Raw genomic sequence first — 14,539 nt, 5'->3', positions numbered from 1 at the left:
ATTAGCATGGCAGCAGTTTTCAGTCAAGATGAATAGGTCGCGATTGATGGAGCTGTTGTTTCAGGCTGTATGCCAACTCAGGTGTGAGTTGCAGACAGGCCATGCTATTAAAATTCTTCGCATCCATAAGAGCTAGAAACATTTGTGCAAAATAAAAAGAGAGTCTGATTTCAGCACATGACTCTGACACATGCTGAATGAAGCGCAGCCTTGTTGCATACTCTGTCTTTCTTATAGAGAAGGTTTAAATAGAACCTTCTAGCTAAAATATGCTCAACAGGCACCAGCCTCCTCATGAAACTGGTTCCTGCGTGAGGAGTTTAGGGAGATGCTACTAGAGGGAAGTTTTCAACTGAAACATCTTTCAGCAAAATAAATACTGATTTGGGTCGACCAACACATTTTGCGAATTCATATCAACTTTGGTAAAAAAAAAAACACCAAACAAAAAAACCCTAAAAATGTTGAAAAAGTCAAACATTTCATTTTGACATATAATGTTTCAACTTTTCCCTTCAAAATTTCCTTTAATTTTATAAAATATCAAACACTCAAAATCTAAATGAAAAATTTTTGTTTTGGGGCAAACAAAATGTTTTGTTTGATCCAAAATGTTGAGTTATTTTTGTGCTTAACCAAAAATTCTGAAAAAAAAATTAGTTTTGGGTTGACCTGAAAGGAAAAATTTGTACTGATTTTTTTTCGGAACTGCCAGTGAACTGAAAATCCATTATTCACACAGCTCTGCCTACAGCCTATTGAGATCTGTCAGTGTTTTCGTGCAAATGCCAGCGCTAGCCAGCAATGTAATTGTTACTATATGCAGACATTATTTAAAAAATTCTTTAAAAAAATACTGTGTGAATTTGTTCTTCATGGAAGTGAGGACCTGAGGCCATTGACAGGAGCCTTCCAGTTAAGGGTTAACAAAGTTTCCCAATTCTTGTCACTGATTCAGCAAACCCTATGGCAAAATCTGAGTGGGTAGAATTTTAAATTTCTGATGTTCCAAGGCAAAAAAACAAGAACTCGAACCTTTTTTTTTTAAAATTTAAAAACATAAAATAAAATCTTCCTTCTTCATATGTCACAAAGAAATAAACAAGGACACAACCTTACTTTTTTCCACTTTGCTGGTCACCTTTAAGTGAAATGGTTTTATACCACGGACTAGTGACTATGATCAGATTCAATTTGAATGGGCCAAATTAATCTTTGGTGTAAATTCCCTGAATTCATTGGAATTATACCAGCAATTAATTTTACCCATTTTGTACTTGTGACCTACTGGTAAACTAGAATGTGACTAGCTATATAAAAAATAATGTAACAACCACTTACCCTAAAGACATTGCCAGTTCAATTTGGCCAAATTTATGTTTATGGTTTACACTCATAGGAATGAGACCAAAAGCAAATCTCACTCTATCTTGGCTAACTTTACATTGTTATTAAAGTAAACTTCATTATCCAATAGAGGACTGGATAAACTCAGTGTTTTATGGTGATATTTTCATTAAAAAAAGCCACACTTTTTCTAATCCGAGATTAACTGGGATGCCAGCAGGTTTCCAGTGAGAATCCTATCAGCATGCTAACTATTTCCATAATGACACGAGTTACAAGCTACTTTATTGCTTAAATCTTGCTTTGCTGCAGCACTTATAGGACCACCCTTCAGCACAATTGAATGATATGAGTTCAAGTGCTAACCTTAAGTACTGTGGTCCAAAGCAATTGGAGATGGATGGTAGTAATTCCCTCAGTTTTTCAGTAAGTATCAGCATGTGTGTTTCATTAACGAGAGTCTAGAAAAGGGTATGGGATATGATTTATTCATTACTCCAGTTTTATGCCAGCTAATCTCCAGTAAGGCATGGGTGAATCTGGACCATAAAAGCATTTCCTCTGTATATGATAAAAAGTGGAGTTAATATTTACCTACTGTATTAATTTAAAACAATTTCCCTTCAATGGCAAATGATCCATGAAATATGCTGTAAAAAGGCCAAGATAATTGTACCTTTGCCAGGACATCTGTGGAAAGCAAGAATCTTAGATCAACTGCCTCTTAGGCCAGGGGGTCCAATAAAGGGAAAAGTTATTTATTCTAATATTGTTACAGCAGCAAAAATTATATGTTGCAAGCCTGCAGTGGCATTGGTTCAGTGCTGTGGGTTCAGCATACTCACAGGCTCCTTGTTGGTATGAAACGGCTTACGAAAGCTACTTCAATCCCTTATTTCCATTCAAAATATCCCTATCATATCAGCATCCCTGAAATCGCTGCCCAGTGTGTGGATGCTTCTAGTGATTATTGAGAGTGTGGCAGAGCATCTTTCTGGAGAGGAGCTGGAAACGGAACATCCTGATCAGTTACTGGCAGCAAATGTTGCTTCCATAAAATAGACAGAGAGGACCTGAGCACAGATAAAAAACGGACAAGACAAAGATAAAGGGCAAGAAGAGGGAGAAGGGTCTCCTTTTTTGTTTGGGCAGGAAGAGCCTTCCAAATTGCTTCTGTTGTGTTCCCAGGAAAAGATGCTAACTAACTTAAGTCAATTTTTTTTGCTGAATGCAGCAAAGGCAGGTGGCAATGCTCACAACATTCTGATTCTCTACCCAGCCCTGTTCCCTAGACGCAGCGTAGGGGTTTCTTTAACTTGTGCCAGCTGGCAATATTCCTCCAAGGGAACATTTACCAGATGGCAATTGCTGGAGCAAGTCACACACTATTCACTCCTTCTGCCATCTCCGACATGCCCCCAGAACACCTCATGCATGGGGGCTTCAGGGAGGAAGCTGCAGTAATCTGCTGTGCTAGCTCTAATCATGCTGGGGGCTCCTCCACATTAGGGGTATCCTCAGCAAGGCGCTCACAGGAGATTGCTGCTGCCTTTGCATTGCCTGAGTGATAGAAAAGGAAAGGAGCAGGGCTGAGAATCTGGCCCCTTAAGCATTCTTCCTTCCCTCACCTCACTGCAGCATGCCTGAGCAGCAGCCATGGAGGCAATACCTGCCTACAGCACCATGTCAGAACTTTTCCAATGGGTCTTACTGGGGAGGATTCAGCAGAGTTCAGCATTCCCTCCTCACCCTTGGCCAAACACACCTTTTTAATATAGCTCCTCCCATAAAATACCAGTCTGTGTGAGCCACTGATTCTTGAACATTCTCTCCTTGGTTTAACCACCCCTCCCTAAAATCATCTCCACTAGTAGTAGCATGGCCTTCATGCATATGGGGATACCCAATTCTGGTTCACTCATTGTTTGACCAAAGCCTGAACCTGATTATTACAATAGTACCCTATTGAACAAAGCGAAATTCGGATCATCTGAATATCTGTTATCACATATTCTCTTACTCTGATTTATCTATCAGGAATTCTGTGATTTGACATCCTAAATGTTCAGGTGGGCCTGCAGTAGAAGAAGAGCTGTGATTAAAAGGAAAAGGGGCAGAAACCCAGCAGTTCCATCACTGGTGCCATAAAGTTTAATGTCAGCTTTGTGCAGCAGCCAAGATGGCAAAGGTTCAAGAACAGACTTTACCTCCCAAAGGGCCCTGGTTTAATTGTGTCTGACAGACAATGGATTTAATGGGGCTCAGGCAGTGGGAAAGGGATAATGTGAACCTATGTGTCATGTCCTGCACAATGTGCTCACCTGCTGTTGCGGGATTTCCTTAAAAGCAACAGCAGCAGCAAACCTTTGTCTGGCAGAGATTTGCACCTGCACTTCTGTGAGTTACTCACTGAATGCTCATAAACCTCTCAGGGAAACTGCAGTAAGAAATCAAAGAGCCAGAGCTAGGAGGTTTAACTTTGTATATGCCAGAAAGTCTGGTAAAGCAGCATTAAATGAGGCATTAAATGAGGGTGAGGTCAAAATTAGTTTTAAACCAGCTTTGTGCTCCCCCAATTCTATGGTCATTCTGGATCAAGTCTAGGCCTAAAAAGACATTCTAGCAGCTAGTTGTAAAGGAACCCATGTCATGTAGCACCATCTCAGCAGCTGGGATTGGCTGGGTGGGAGGGCAGCTAGCACAGGTGCTATTATGGTGGTTGAAGATATCCTCAAGTGAGCAGGTAAGCCAGCTTTTAGGGCAGTTTTGTACCCGAAGAGTAGGGTAAATCAGCCCTAACATCAAGAAATCAAGCCCAAGAGTTAGTCACAGGAAATAACCTTGCACAATGAATAAGTGTGATAAGAAAGTTGCAATCCATTTATGGAAAATTAGCAAAGGGAGAAAGTGGAAAGACTGTCAATGTATAAATGATTAATTATTTATCTAGCCGTAGGTATAATGTATGTTGATAGAATGAATGGTATAGATAGAATGGTATAGATATCATGAATGGTATATATAGAATGACATAAAATGAATGTTGGAAAAAAATCCAATTTAAAACCATTGTACCCTCTTTTATGTTTGGGATGAGAATCTCGGATGATGAGCTCCCACAAAGTATTTGCTGCAGATTCGACAGCACGGGGGACAGGTCACTTGCTGGTTTCAACTAGAACAAATGGTAGATTCTCTGTAATTTGAAATCTTTAAATCATGATTTGAGGACTGCAGTAACTCAGCCAGAGGTTACAGGATTGTGTGGGTGAGGTTCTGTGGCCTGAGATGTGCAGGAGAGAAGACTGGATGATCACAACGGTTCCTTCTGGCCTTAAAGCCTATGAGACTCCTTAGTAAAGCAGGATGAATAATAGAATTTTCAGTTGGCTGGCATTTTGATAAATAATAAAAATTGTTTTGGGTCAAACCAAAACCAATTTTTTCAAAATTTTCAGCAAATCAGAAGTTGAAAAACTTAGTTTTAGTTTGAATGAAACATTTTGTTCAATTTGTAGCATTTCGTTTCAATTGGGAGGTGTAAATGATTTTTAATTTTTGAAATAAAATTGAAGAAAATTTCAAAATAAAAAGTCATTTCAAATCAAAATATTTTACTTCAGAAGTGTTGAAATTAAATGTTTCATTTTTTTCAAAAAATTATTAGTTTTTTTGACTGAAACAATTCAACATTCAGTCACTAAATATTTTAGGGTCATCAGACATGCATTTTTTTTGTTGAAAAAAGTTTCTGTCAAAGAAATTCACCCATATCTGCTCATTAGCACCTGGGCACTTCCATTTGTACATAAGTCAAGTGTCACGCACAGTCTTGAGTTCATTGAGAATAAAGTGACTCAGACCCTAGTGATCCTGGAACAACAGGGAAAACTGTTGCAATGGTATTTTTGTGGGCCTGTGTGAATTGGGCTTTTGAAATCTTAGAGCCTCACAATGAAAACCAACTCCAATGAACCAATGAATCCCAGCTTTATGAGGTTGAAGACTAAATCACCTTCCTTTCCCTGCAAAGCAAGGTTGAGCCACATTTATATGGTAGGGGTAAGAAGTTTGCATTCTCTGCATTAACATTGCATCTGTTCTATGGAAAGTCGACTTCAGTGTCCAATGCAGTTAACCTGGCCCCTTTCACAAGCCATTTTGATTTCACTTTTTAAAGTCCACCGCTCAGCTATCAATATTTTTTCTTTAAATAAGCTATTCCTTTATGCCTGACCCTACGGTATTTTTTCCTCTATTGCTCAGAAGTAGCCATCCAGCCAGCAGAGGGAGCATGTAATAATAACCAACAAACTAATCCTCAGGAAGAGCAATTCCACTGGTGTCTGAACAAAGGAGTAAGGGACTGAATCAGGGCCAGAGTGCTTGTGTACAATAAGTCACAATAAAAAGGAAAATGTTTGCTACGAAGGAAAAGATAAAACTGGAAGGGAAGAAAGAAACACCACTTTAAAGTATTTAAGAGGGGAATGGAAAGAGCTGCAGCAAATCCCCTCATGCCCCTCCGCCCCCAAAATGAAGTACCACAAAAACACACGGTTGTCTTTTCAGAAGGAAATGTGAGTGCTCAGTCTTTTATGCTTGAATCAGCGAGGGAATAATCAGTGAAGCTCCACCTTTCAGGGACCCTGCCATCAAAGTTTTGTTCTCACGCCAAATTCCTGGACTATAAAACTGCGCCGATAAGCCAAGAAAAAGGCATTTCCCTGGAAGGATTTTCAAGTTACCTCTTTGTAGGTGTGATGGGGAAAAAAAAAGTAGGGCCACTATGGATATTCTGCCTAATTTGGAGTTATTGCGAGGGCAAAACACCAGTGCAGATAGGTAAGAAAAATCTAACTCTGAAGTTGTTTGCCTAGATATTTACCTCCATTAAGTAACAAATACAAATGTCAAATTAAAATATACTTGGTTAGACTGAGATATATGTGCATACTGTAAATAGCTTAGCACTCTGTATGTACACTGTAAATGAACCTCATTTAAGTAATTCATTGTTTTTCTTTGCGTTAAAAAGCAATTCATCAGCCATTCCACTATTCCAAGATTAGTTGTTTAAAGAACAGATTTGCTGGACACAGTTTGTAATATAGAAAATGGTGATATCCTTTTTAATTGTTTGACTTTTATATAGTCTCTAGGAGAAATTTTTTTGCATGATGTCCCCTAGAGTTAATTGCCTGGTACCTGCACTATAGTAGGAGTACTATTTATTTTTCCTACTGCACTGTTACCTTCTGATTCCTGGTTCTGAATGTCTCATAGCTTTCTGAGTTAATTTATTACACAAACAGTTGATTGTGAATTCATGCGATGGCTGCTGCAGGGTTAGTATTTCTAGCAACTCCACACCAACAAATGAGTAAAACCTACCTATTTCCCCCCGCCTCCTATGCGGAAAGGTGCTATTTTATTCTACTCTATTCAAATCTTACAAACACCTATTACCAAATGCAATCTGGAAAGACATATTGGCACCTTACTTTGTTTTATTGATGTATCTTGTTTAAATAAAATATATTTTCAACGCACCCCTGCTGATTCCCAGTTATGAATATTTCATAACATTTCAGCGTTCACAGAGTATATTAAGCGCTGATCTTGATGTGGTCTGTGATGTCTATTGCTAGGTTAATATTACTGAAGGCCATCACATCAAGAAATCAGAAAAACCTTCTCATTTTCTCCTGCCATTCTGCCAGGTAGGCAAAATGAAAGGCTTAAAGCATATTTCAGCAAAGTGTAATTACTGTTAAAGGAGAATTACACCAGTTTTGCTTAGCTTCACAGTCTGAGGTTGTTTCTGAGATGTAGTTTCATACACAGTCAAAGAAAGTTTTGATGTTTAACTTTAGCATATGCAATTGAAAACTCAAAGGGTTCAGTCCTGAGTGGCAGATGAAGCAAAGGTGTCTCTAAGCATCACAAATTGGCTGCATAGAGGCCAAGGTTCTGGCCCAAAGTTTTTGAGATAGGACTGAGATGTACTAGAAGTTGAAGGTCCATTTAAGGTACAGCAAAAGTTCATTTCTGGCATCCCTCTCAAAGAAGGGAAATGTCTGCTGAGTCAATATTAGACACACTTCTGAATTTGAGTAACCTGAGAAATCAAGAGTAGTTTAGAAAACTTTTTAATTACAACTGGCATTTCTGCGTCTACTGCTGGAGGCAGCCATCTTGCTGAAAAGAGATGTTATTTGTGACACTTGTTGGATGACAGCCCAATAGAAGAGACTGCAAACCAGTTTCCAACCTGCTTTAATACAGTTTAAAGGGAGATTTATAGAGGCACCAAGAGCACTTAGGTACCTAACTCTAGCTGAAAGCCAATGAGAGTTGGATGCCAAAGTGCCATGGATGTCTGAAAATCTCCACCTTAAATCTTTAAAGTGCCACTTCAATGGCAGGTGCTAGGCCCTGTATAAATAAAACTTTGCAATACACACTGATAACATTACCGCCCTATCTCTTTCTACAGTCCAGCGCTCTGCAGTCACCAGGAGTGAATGTTCCACCTGGGGAAATTTCCACTTTCAGACATTTGACCATGTTAAATTCGATTTCCCCGGAATCTGCCACTATGTTTTCGCCTCACACTGCAATGACAGCTACCAGGACTTCAACATCCAGGTCAGGCGCAGCGAGAAGAATGGATTTCCTGTCTGCTTCACTGCTACCATTGATGGAGTGCTTCTAGAGGTGAAAGAGTCAGGCATCACAGTGAATGGACATGAGTAAGTAAACATTTATTGTTCTCCCTGGACTAAGATGTTTGTTCTAAGTACAGTCTTGTATATTAGCAGTGCATTAATAGCCCTTCTAGACTTGGCAGAATCTTCAAAGGAAGGAATAAGACATTCAAAATACTCCACATTATGCAATGCAACTGTATACCAGGTGAGAGAGTTTTCAACCTACACTCAGCTGGTAGACCAGATTGTGCCACAACCAGGACCGGTGCTAGGGTTTCTCGCGCCCTAGGCGCATGGCCATTTTGCCGCCCCTTGCGCTGATCCCGCGGTTCCAGTGGAGCTGCCGCAGTCATTCCTGTGGAGGGTCCGTTGATCCGTGGCTCCGGTGGAGCTGCCGCAGTCATGCCTGTGGGTAGTCCACCGGAGCCGTGCGAGCAGCCGACCACCCGCAGGCATGACTGCGACAGCTCCACCGGAGCCGCGGAGCAACGGACCCTCCGTAGGCATGCCTGCGGCAGGTCAACTGGAGCTGCCTGCCACCCCCCTGACAAAATGCTGCCCTCCCAAATAATCCTGGTGCTCTAGGTGATTGCCTAGGCTGCCTAAATGGTAGCGCCGGCCCTGCCCACAACGAATGAGGATTGACAGAGCTTGTACTGTAGTTTATATCCGAGTTAGTGCAATTAAAACCGTTCTGCCAGTGAAAACTCTTAGAAAGTTATATAGGGACTGGTTTCAGAGTAGCAGCTGTGTTAGTCTATATCCGCAAAAAGAACAGGAGTACTTGTGGCGTCTTAGAGACTAACACATTTATTTGAGCATAAGCTTTCATGGGCTATAGCCCACTTCTTCAGATGTAGAGAATGAAACATATATAGAGGAGATAAGAAAGCTTATCTCCACGAAAGCTTATGCTCAAATAAATTTGTTAGTCTCTAAGGTGCCACAAGTACTCCTGTTCTTTATACAGGGACTGATCCTTTGACGTGCTGAACAATTTCTGTGAGAGCATCTCAGCTGCCACTGACACTAATAGGAGATGAGGTACTCAGCACCTGGCAAGTGTTCCATTAGAGTTCATAGATGGTAAAGACAAAAAGGACCCTTATGGTAATCGATTTTGATTTTCTACATAACACATGCACATTTCCAGCCAATTATTCCTGCACTGTGGGACTCGGGTGACCAAATGTCCCAATTTTATAGTGACAGTCCCAATATTCAGGCCTTTGTCTTATATAGGTGCCTAATACCCCCCACTCCCATCCCAATTTTTCATACTTACTTACAGACCAACAATTAGGTGGTGATCAAAATAAGAATTGAAAGAATCTTCCACAACTAAAAGGTCAATCCAGAAACTGTCTTCTCGTATTTCAAATTATACTAATATACTGAAACACTGAAAAAGTATACATGTGGAATTTCACCTTGAATGGTAACCTGAAATGAATTGGTAGCACTCTGTGGAGCATGGGGTAAGTATGATTCATGCATGAACCGCTTCTAAATACACTGACAGCCACATGTAGAATTAGCTGAATTTTTTTTTGGAGTGATTTTTCAAGGGCAACCCCCTGTAAAGTGTGTTCCCATATTCCAGCACAGAGATGTCAAGAGCATGGGCAAAGGTTAAACCTGGCAGAAACACTCACACCCTCCTGGCCAAGTAAAGATGGAAAAAGTACTATTGGCCATTGTTTCTGTCCAGATATCCAGAAGTAGTGGAACATAGGAAAGAGTCATTAGATTGCAAATCTTAGTGACAAAAGGCAGATGCATCTCATCAATCAAAGGAGAAAAAATCTGCAATTTCTTCCAGTTATTTCTCCAACCAAACCACCTACTCTTCCTGTATTGCTAAATGGAATAGGATCCCAGCATGGTCCTGGTATGTAAGAGAGGATCACACTATGGAAAATGTTGAGGAACCCCTGCTTTGACTTACATAGGCTGAGCATTAGCTGGCTATCCAAACTCTCAGCCAGGCACAGGCAAAGTGAGAGACTATCAACTGGCTCAGATGCAAAAGCAGTATACATGGCACTGCAGGCCAAAGCATCTCCCATACCCCTTAAAGACAGTGGAGAGAAAACAGGAACCTGTGGTACCTCACATGGGGGAGCCCCCAGGCAGACAAGCAGCTTCCCCCACCCCCAGTACTATGACCTGGCTCCTCTTATTGTCTTGATGGATCTGATCCTCAGCTGGTATAAATCAACATAGCTACACTGAAGTCAATGGAGTCAATCAGTTTACACTAGCTGAAGATGTGTCCCAGTATCAACAGGCTAATGAGCAAAATACATTGCCTTGTGGATTAGGACTGGCAAAAGGGCATATTGGACAAGATAAAAGAATGCATTGTGCATAAATGGAGACCAACCCTAACTTTTACATGAACATACTTATACCTTTCATTGCTTCAATTTGACGTTTGTTAATTTTCCAGTAGCATTGATGAGAGAATTTGATTTGGGCTCTATTTTATAGTTTGTTATTTTTTCTGCTCTGTTTTTTAGGATTCCCCTCCCCTTCAGCTTGAAGAGCATTTTGATTGAAGACACCTGTACTTACTTCCAAGTCACATCCACGCTTGGCCTGACTCTCAAGTGGAACTGGGCTGACACTCTCTTAGTATGAAGATCCAGTTAGTTGGTTCTTTTAGTGAATTTTAGTGTTGCTGAAAGGTACTGGGTTGACAGCCCTAGAGACTGTGGTTCTCTAATTATCCACTTAATGAGTGCTTCAGAGATTTTTATTCCCTGCCTCACAATTCAGAGAGTTAAAGACGAGAATAGAGAAGATAGAAAAAGATTGATAAGTTGCTCATGTGGCTAGAAGGCCAGCTTGGTATCCATATGGGAAAAGGTTCTACAGTCACATGGTAGTTCAAATTCTGATTTAGTCTGCTATTTGCCCCAGCCAGTAAGATGTAGAAGTGCTGTGAAGTTTGCCTTTCAATCCAGTGGTGAAGAGGATAAGCCAATAGGAGTTACTATCACGTGGCCAGGAGCTCATTCTCACCAGGTTTCCGCTGTTCCATGAACACTTAGCATCCTGTCAAGAGTGGGGCTGTAGTGCCTGATATGGGGAAGGAAGAAGTTGTCCTACCACAGAATACTTGTATTATTGATCTAGCTGTGTAATATATTGCAATTAGCTGTTTATCTGGTAGGAATAGCAATTGTTAACTGTTTTTCCCTTTGACTTTGGCCTGTCTCCTATGAAGTTTTATTACAGGTTTATTACTAAACAGTAATGTTGCAAATTTGCCAAACATATATTTACATCTTGTAATCCAGTCACTTTTATGTGCAAATTTATATATATGTTGTAATCTGATTTATCCCACTCCACCCTTTTGTTGGGGGGATCACCTTCCCTCATTCTTTCGATGTAGCTGAGTTTATCTAAACAGTTTCTAATTGGAGGAGCTTGGGTAAAGTACTCCCAATTATTTTCCTGGCTTCTTGATCTTCATTTAATAGGTGTTTCATGAGCACTGTTTATGCTCAGTAATTCTCAGGATTTGGCCATCTTTTTTTCTAATTAAGCTGTAAGTATATATGATCCAGTCTGTGGTCCTTATTCACCTCTTCACTTCAATCAATGGGAATATCCCTGAAGAAAACTGAGGTCCAAATACTACTCTCAGCCACCTTGGTATAAATCTGTAGTAACTAGAGATAGTCCAGATTTACACCATGTGACTGAGAGCAGAATGTGCCCCTTCTAGTAAGGACCTCAGGATTTGGGCCACAGAGTGGATAATTGGAAAGGACTTGTTAAGACTAAATGTATATAATGAAGAAAGCAACATTTTATATTTAACTGAATTGTCATACTTTAAAGGTATTGAAGCAAATGATGTACATTAAATAATGCTCCAAAGAAATGAATAGATAAACACTAAAGGAACGTGGCTTAGCTGTTTGTTCAATGTTTCCACATGATAGAAGAAATTTGACACCTTAGTGCTTTTCCATACTGAACCACTTAAAACTCTGGTTTTCCTGTTTGTTTTTATTTTGTAGCTGGACTTGGAAGATACATATATGGGGAAAACATGTGGTCTATGTGGGAACTATGATGGCAATGAGAAGAATGATTTGCATCTGAATGGTAGGAATTGGATATTATATGTTCCCTGGAGTTTTATGAAATATGACTAAAAACCATTTTCCTCTCGTTTGCTGAAAGGTACCCTGATATACACATTTTGACAAACCTAGGGTGAATTTTGAGAAACCTAATGTTGATTCATGATTCTCAGGGGGTTGCAAACCTGAAAAGATTCACACAAGCCCCATCGAACCAAAGTTAATTGCAGATCTCTCATGTTGTACCGCTACCATATTTAGGTTTGCTAACTTTCTAATAGCACAAAACTGAACACCCTAGCCCTACCCCTTCCCTGACGCCACGGCCTCATTCACTACATTCCCCCTTTCTTGGTGGCTCACTCTGCCCCACCCTCACTGGGCTGGGGCAGGGGTTTGGGGTGTGGGAGGGGGTGAGTGATCTAACTAGGGGTGTGGGCTCTGGGGTGGGGCTGGGGATGAGGGGTTTAGGGAGCAGGAGGGGGCTCCAGGCTGGGGGATGGGGCTGAGGGATTCAGAATGTGGGAAGGGGCTGTGGGTTGAGGCAGAGGGTTGGGGTGCAGGGAGTGGTATGAGCTCTGGGCTGAGAGTGTGGGTTCTGGGGTGGGCTCGGGGATGAGGCCTACAGGGTATGAGAGGGGGCTCTGGGCTAGGGCAGGGGATTGGGGTGCAGGGATTGAGGGCTCTGTCTGGGAGTGCAGGCTCTGGGATGGGGCTGGGGATGAGGGTTTTGGAGTGCAGGAGGGGACTCTGGGTTTTGGGGGGCTCAGGGGGATGGCAGGGGGTTGGGGCTCGGTCTTACCTCTGGCGGCTCCCAGTCAGCAGCGTAGCAGGGCTAAAGCAGGCTCCCTGACTGTCCTGGCTCCGCGCTGCACCCTGGAAGTGGCCAGCAGCAGGTCTGGCTCCTAGGTAGGAGGTCCAGGGGGTTCTCTGCACTGCTCTCACCTGCAGGCACCACCCCCCAGCTCCCATTGGTCGTGGTTTCTGGCCAATGATAGTGTGGAGCTGGTGCTTGGGCGTGGGCAGCACGCGGAGCCCCGTGACCACCCCCACCTAGGAGATGGAGCTGCTGGCTGCTTCCAGGGCACAGCATGGTGCCAGGACAGGAAGGAACTAGCCTGCCTTAGACCCACAGTACTGCCAACTGGACTTTTAATGGCCGAGTCTGTGGTGCTGACTGGAGCCACTAGGGTCCCTTTTTGACTGGATGTTCCAGTTGAAAACTAGACGCCTGGCAACCCTAATATTTCCCTTTGATAGTTATAGATTCTAAGGTAGTTGCACTTTCATAGTAGGGATGGGTAGTTGTTCCCTCCGTGACAGGTCTTCACATTTTCATCCTCTTACAGTTAGGAACCAGTATGATTTTTCATTTGTATATTGTTAAAAATCATCAACAGTGATCCATACTTTTCAGTAACTTCAGTGAGCTCAGGATAATGTTTACAAAAACCCTAATGCAAGCTACTGGTAGCTTCAAATATTCCACTATACTGGAAAGAGGCCAATGCAACCCTCAAGTCTGGCCCCCAGGCTCCCTTTGCTTCTGAAAATGGAGGGAAGACAGCACCCCTGGGTCAGTGCTGAAGGGGAGCAGCAGGGGGAATGTTCCCCTTCATCGGACTCCCCTCCTGGATGTTCCTCAGGTTTGGGCTTTGCAGGTGGCGTTCCCTGGAATATTCTTTCCCCTGCCAATATCTGTGCTGGAAGCAAACAGAGTCTTCATCAACTTAAACTTCATGCCCTGTGGTAGTTCCAGGGGCACATTGTGACTGGGAAAGCCCCTTGCGGTATGGCTCCTGCAGGAGCCAGGCTATCTGAGGCCTGCAGCTACTTATGGAACTGAACAGCACTGAAGAGGCAAGGGTACGGTTGCCAACCCTCTCGGTTTCTCCGGGAGTCTCCTGGAATCAGGCTCTGACTCCCAGAAGCTACCAAAGCCAAACCAGGAGATTTTAGGCTGCTAAAAGTCCAGCTGCGCAGCAGGGCTAAGGCAGACTTTGCCTGGTCTGGCTCTGCGCTACTCCCGGAAATGGCCGGCACATCCCTGCAGCCCCTGAAGGAGAGGGTAGAGTGCTACGTGCCCTGCCCCCGTCCTGAGCACTGACTCCGCAGTTCACATTGATTGGGAACTGTGGCCAATGGAAGCTGCAGAGGTGGGGTGCCCACAGGCAGGGGGAGTGCATGGAGCAGCCGTTTCCGGGAGTGGCTCAGGGCCAGGCCAGGCAGAGAGCCTGCCTTAGTCCTGCTGCACCGCTGACTGGAAGCTGCTCAAATTAAGCACCGCCCAGCCAGAGCCCTCACCCCTCACTGCCTCCCGCACCCCAATTCCCTGCCCCAGCCCAGTAAAAGTGAGTGAGAGGAGGGTGGGGGACA

General features: G+C 42.6%; 1 protein-coding gene across 1 annotated transcript in view; it reads left to right on the top strand.

Annotated features, from left to right (window-relative positions):
* Positions 1-6,110: 6,110 nt before the first annotated feature.
* The window catches only part of LOC115651182 (mucin-5B-like), a 73,404-nt gene continuing 64,975 nt past the window's right edge, over positions 6,111-14,539 (top strand). Inside the window, exons 1-4 of the mRNA XM_030562140.1 lie at positions 6,111-6,192; positions 7,847-8,102; positions 10,583-10,697; positions 12,098-12,185. Of these exons, the coding sequence (XP_030418000.1) occupies positions 6,111-6,192; positions 7,847-8,102; positions 10,583-10,697; positions 12,098-12,185 (541 nt within the window). The remainder of the gene's footprint in view (positions 6,193-7,846; positions 8,103-10,582; positions 10,698-12,097; positions 12,186-14,539) is intronic.

The sequence above is a fragment of the Gopherus evgoodei genome, chromosome 4 (genome assembly GCF_007399415.2).
Source record: "Gopherus evgoodei ecotype Sinaloan lineage chromosome 4, rGopEvg1_v1.p, whole genome shotgun sequence".
NCBI lineage: Eukaryota > Metazoa > Chordata > Testudines > Testudinidae > Gopherus > Gopherus evgoodei.
The sequence above is the reverse complement of the archived record's forward strand: the minus strand, read 5'-3'. Positions and strand labels throughout refer to the sequence as shown.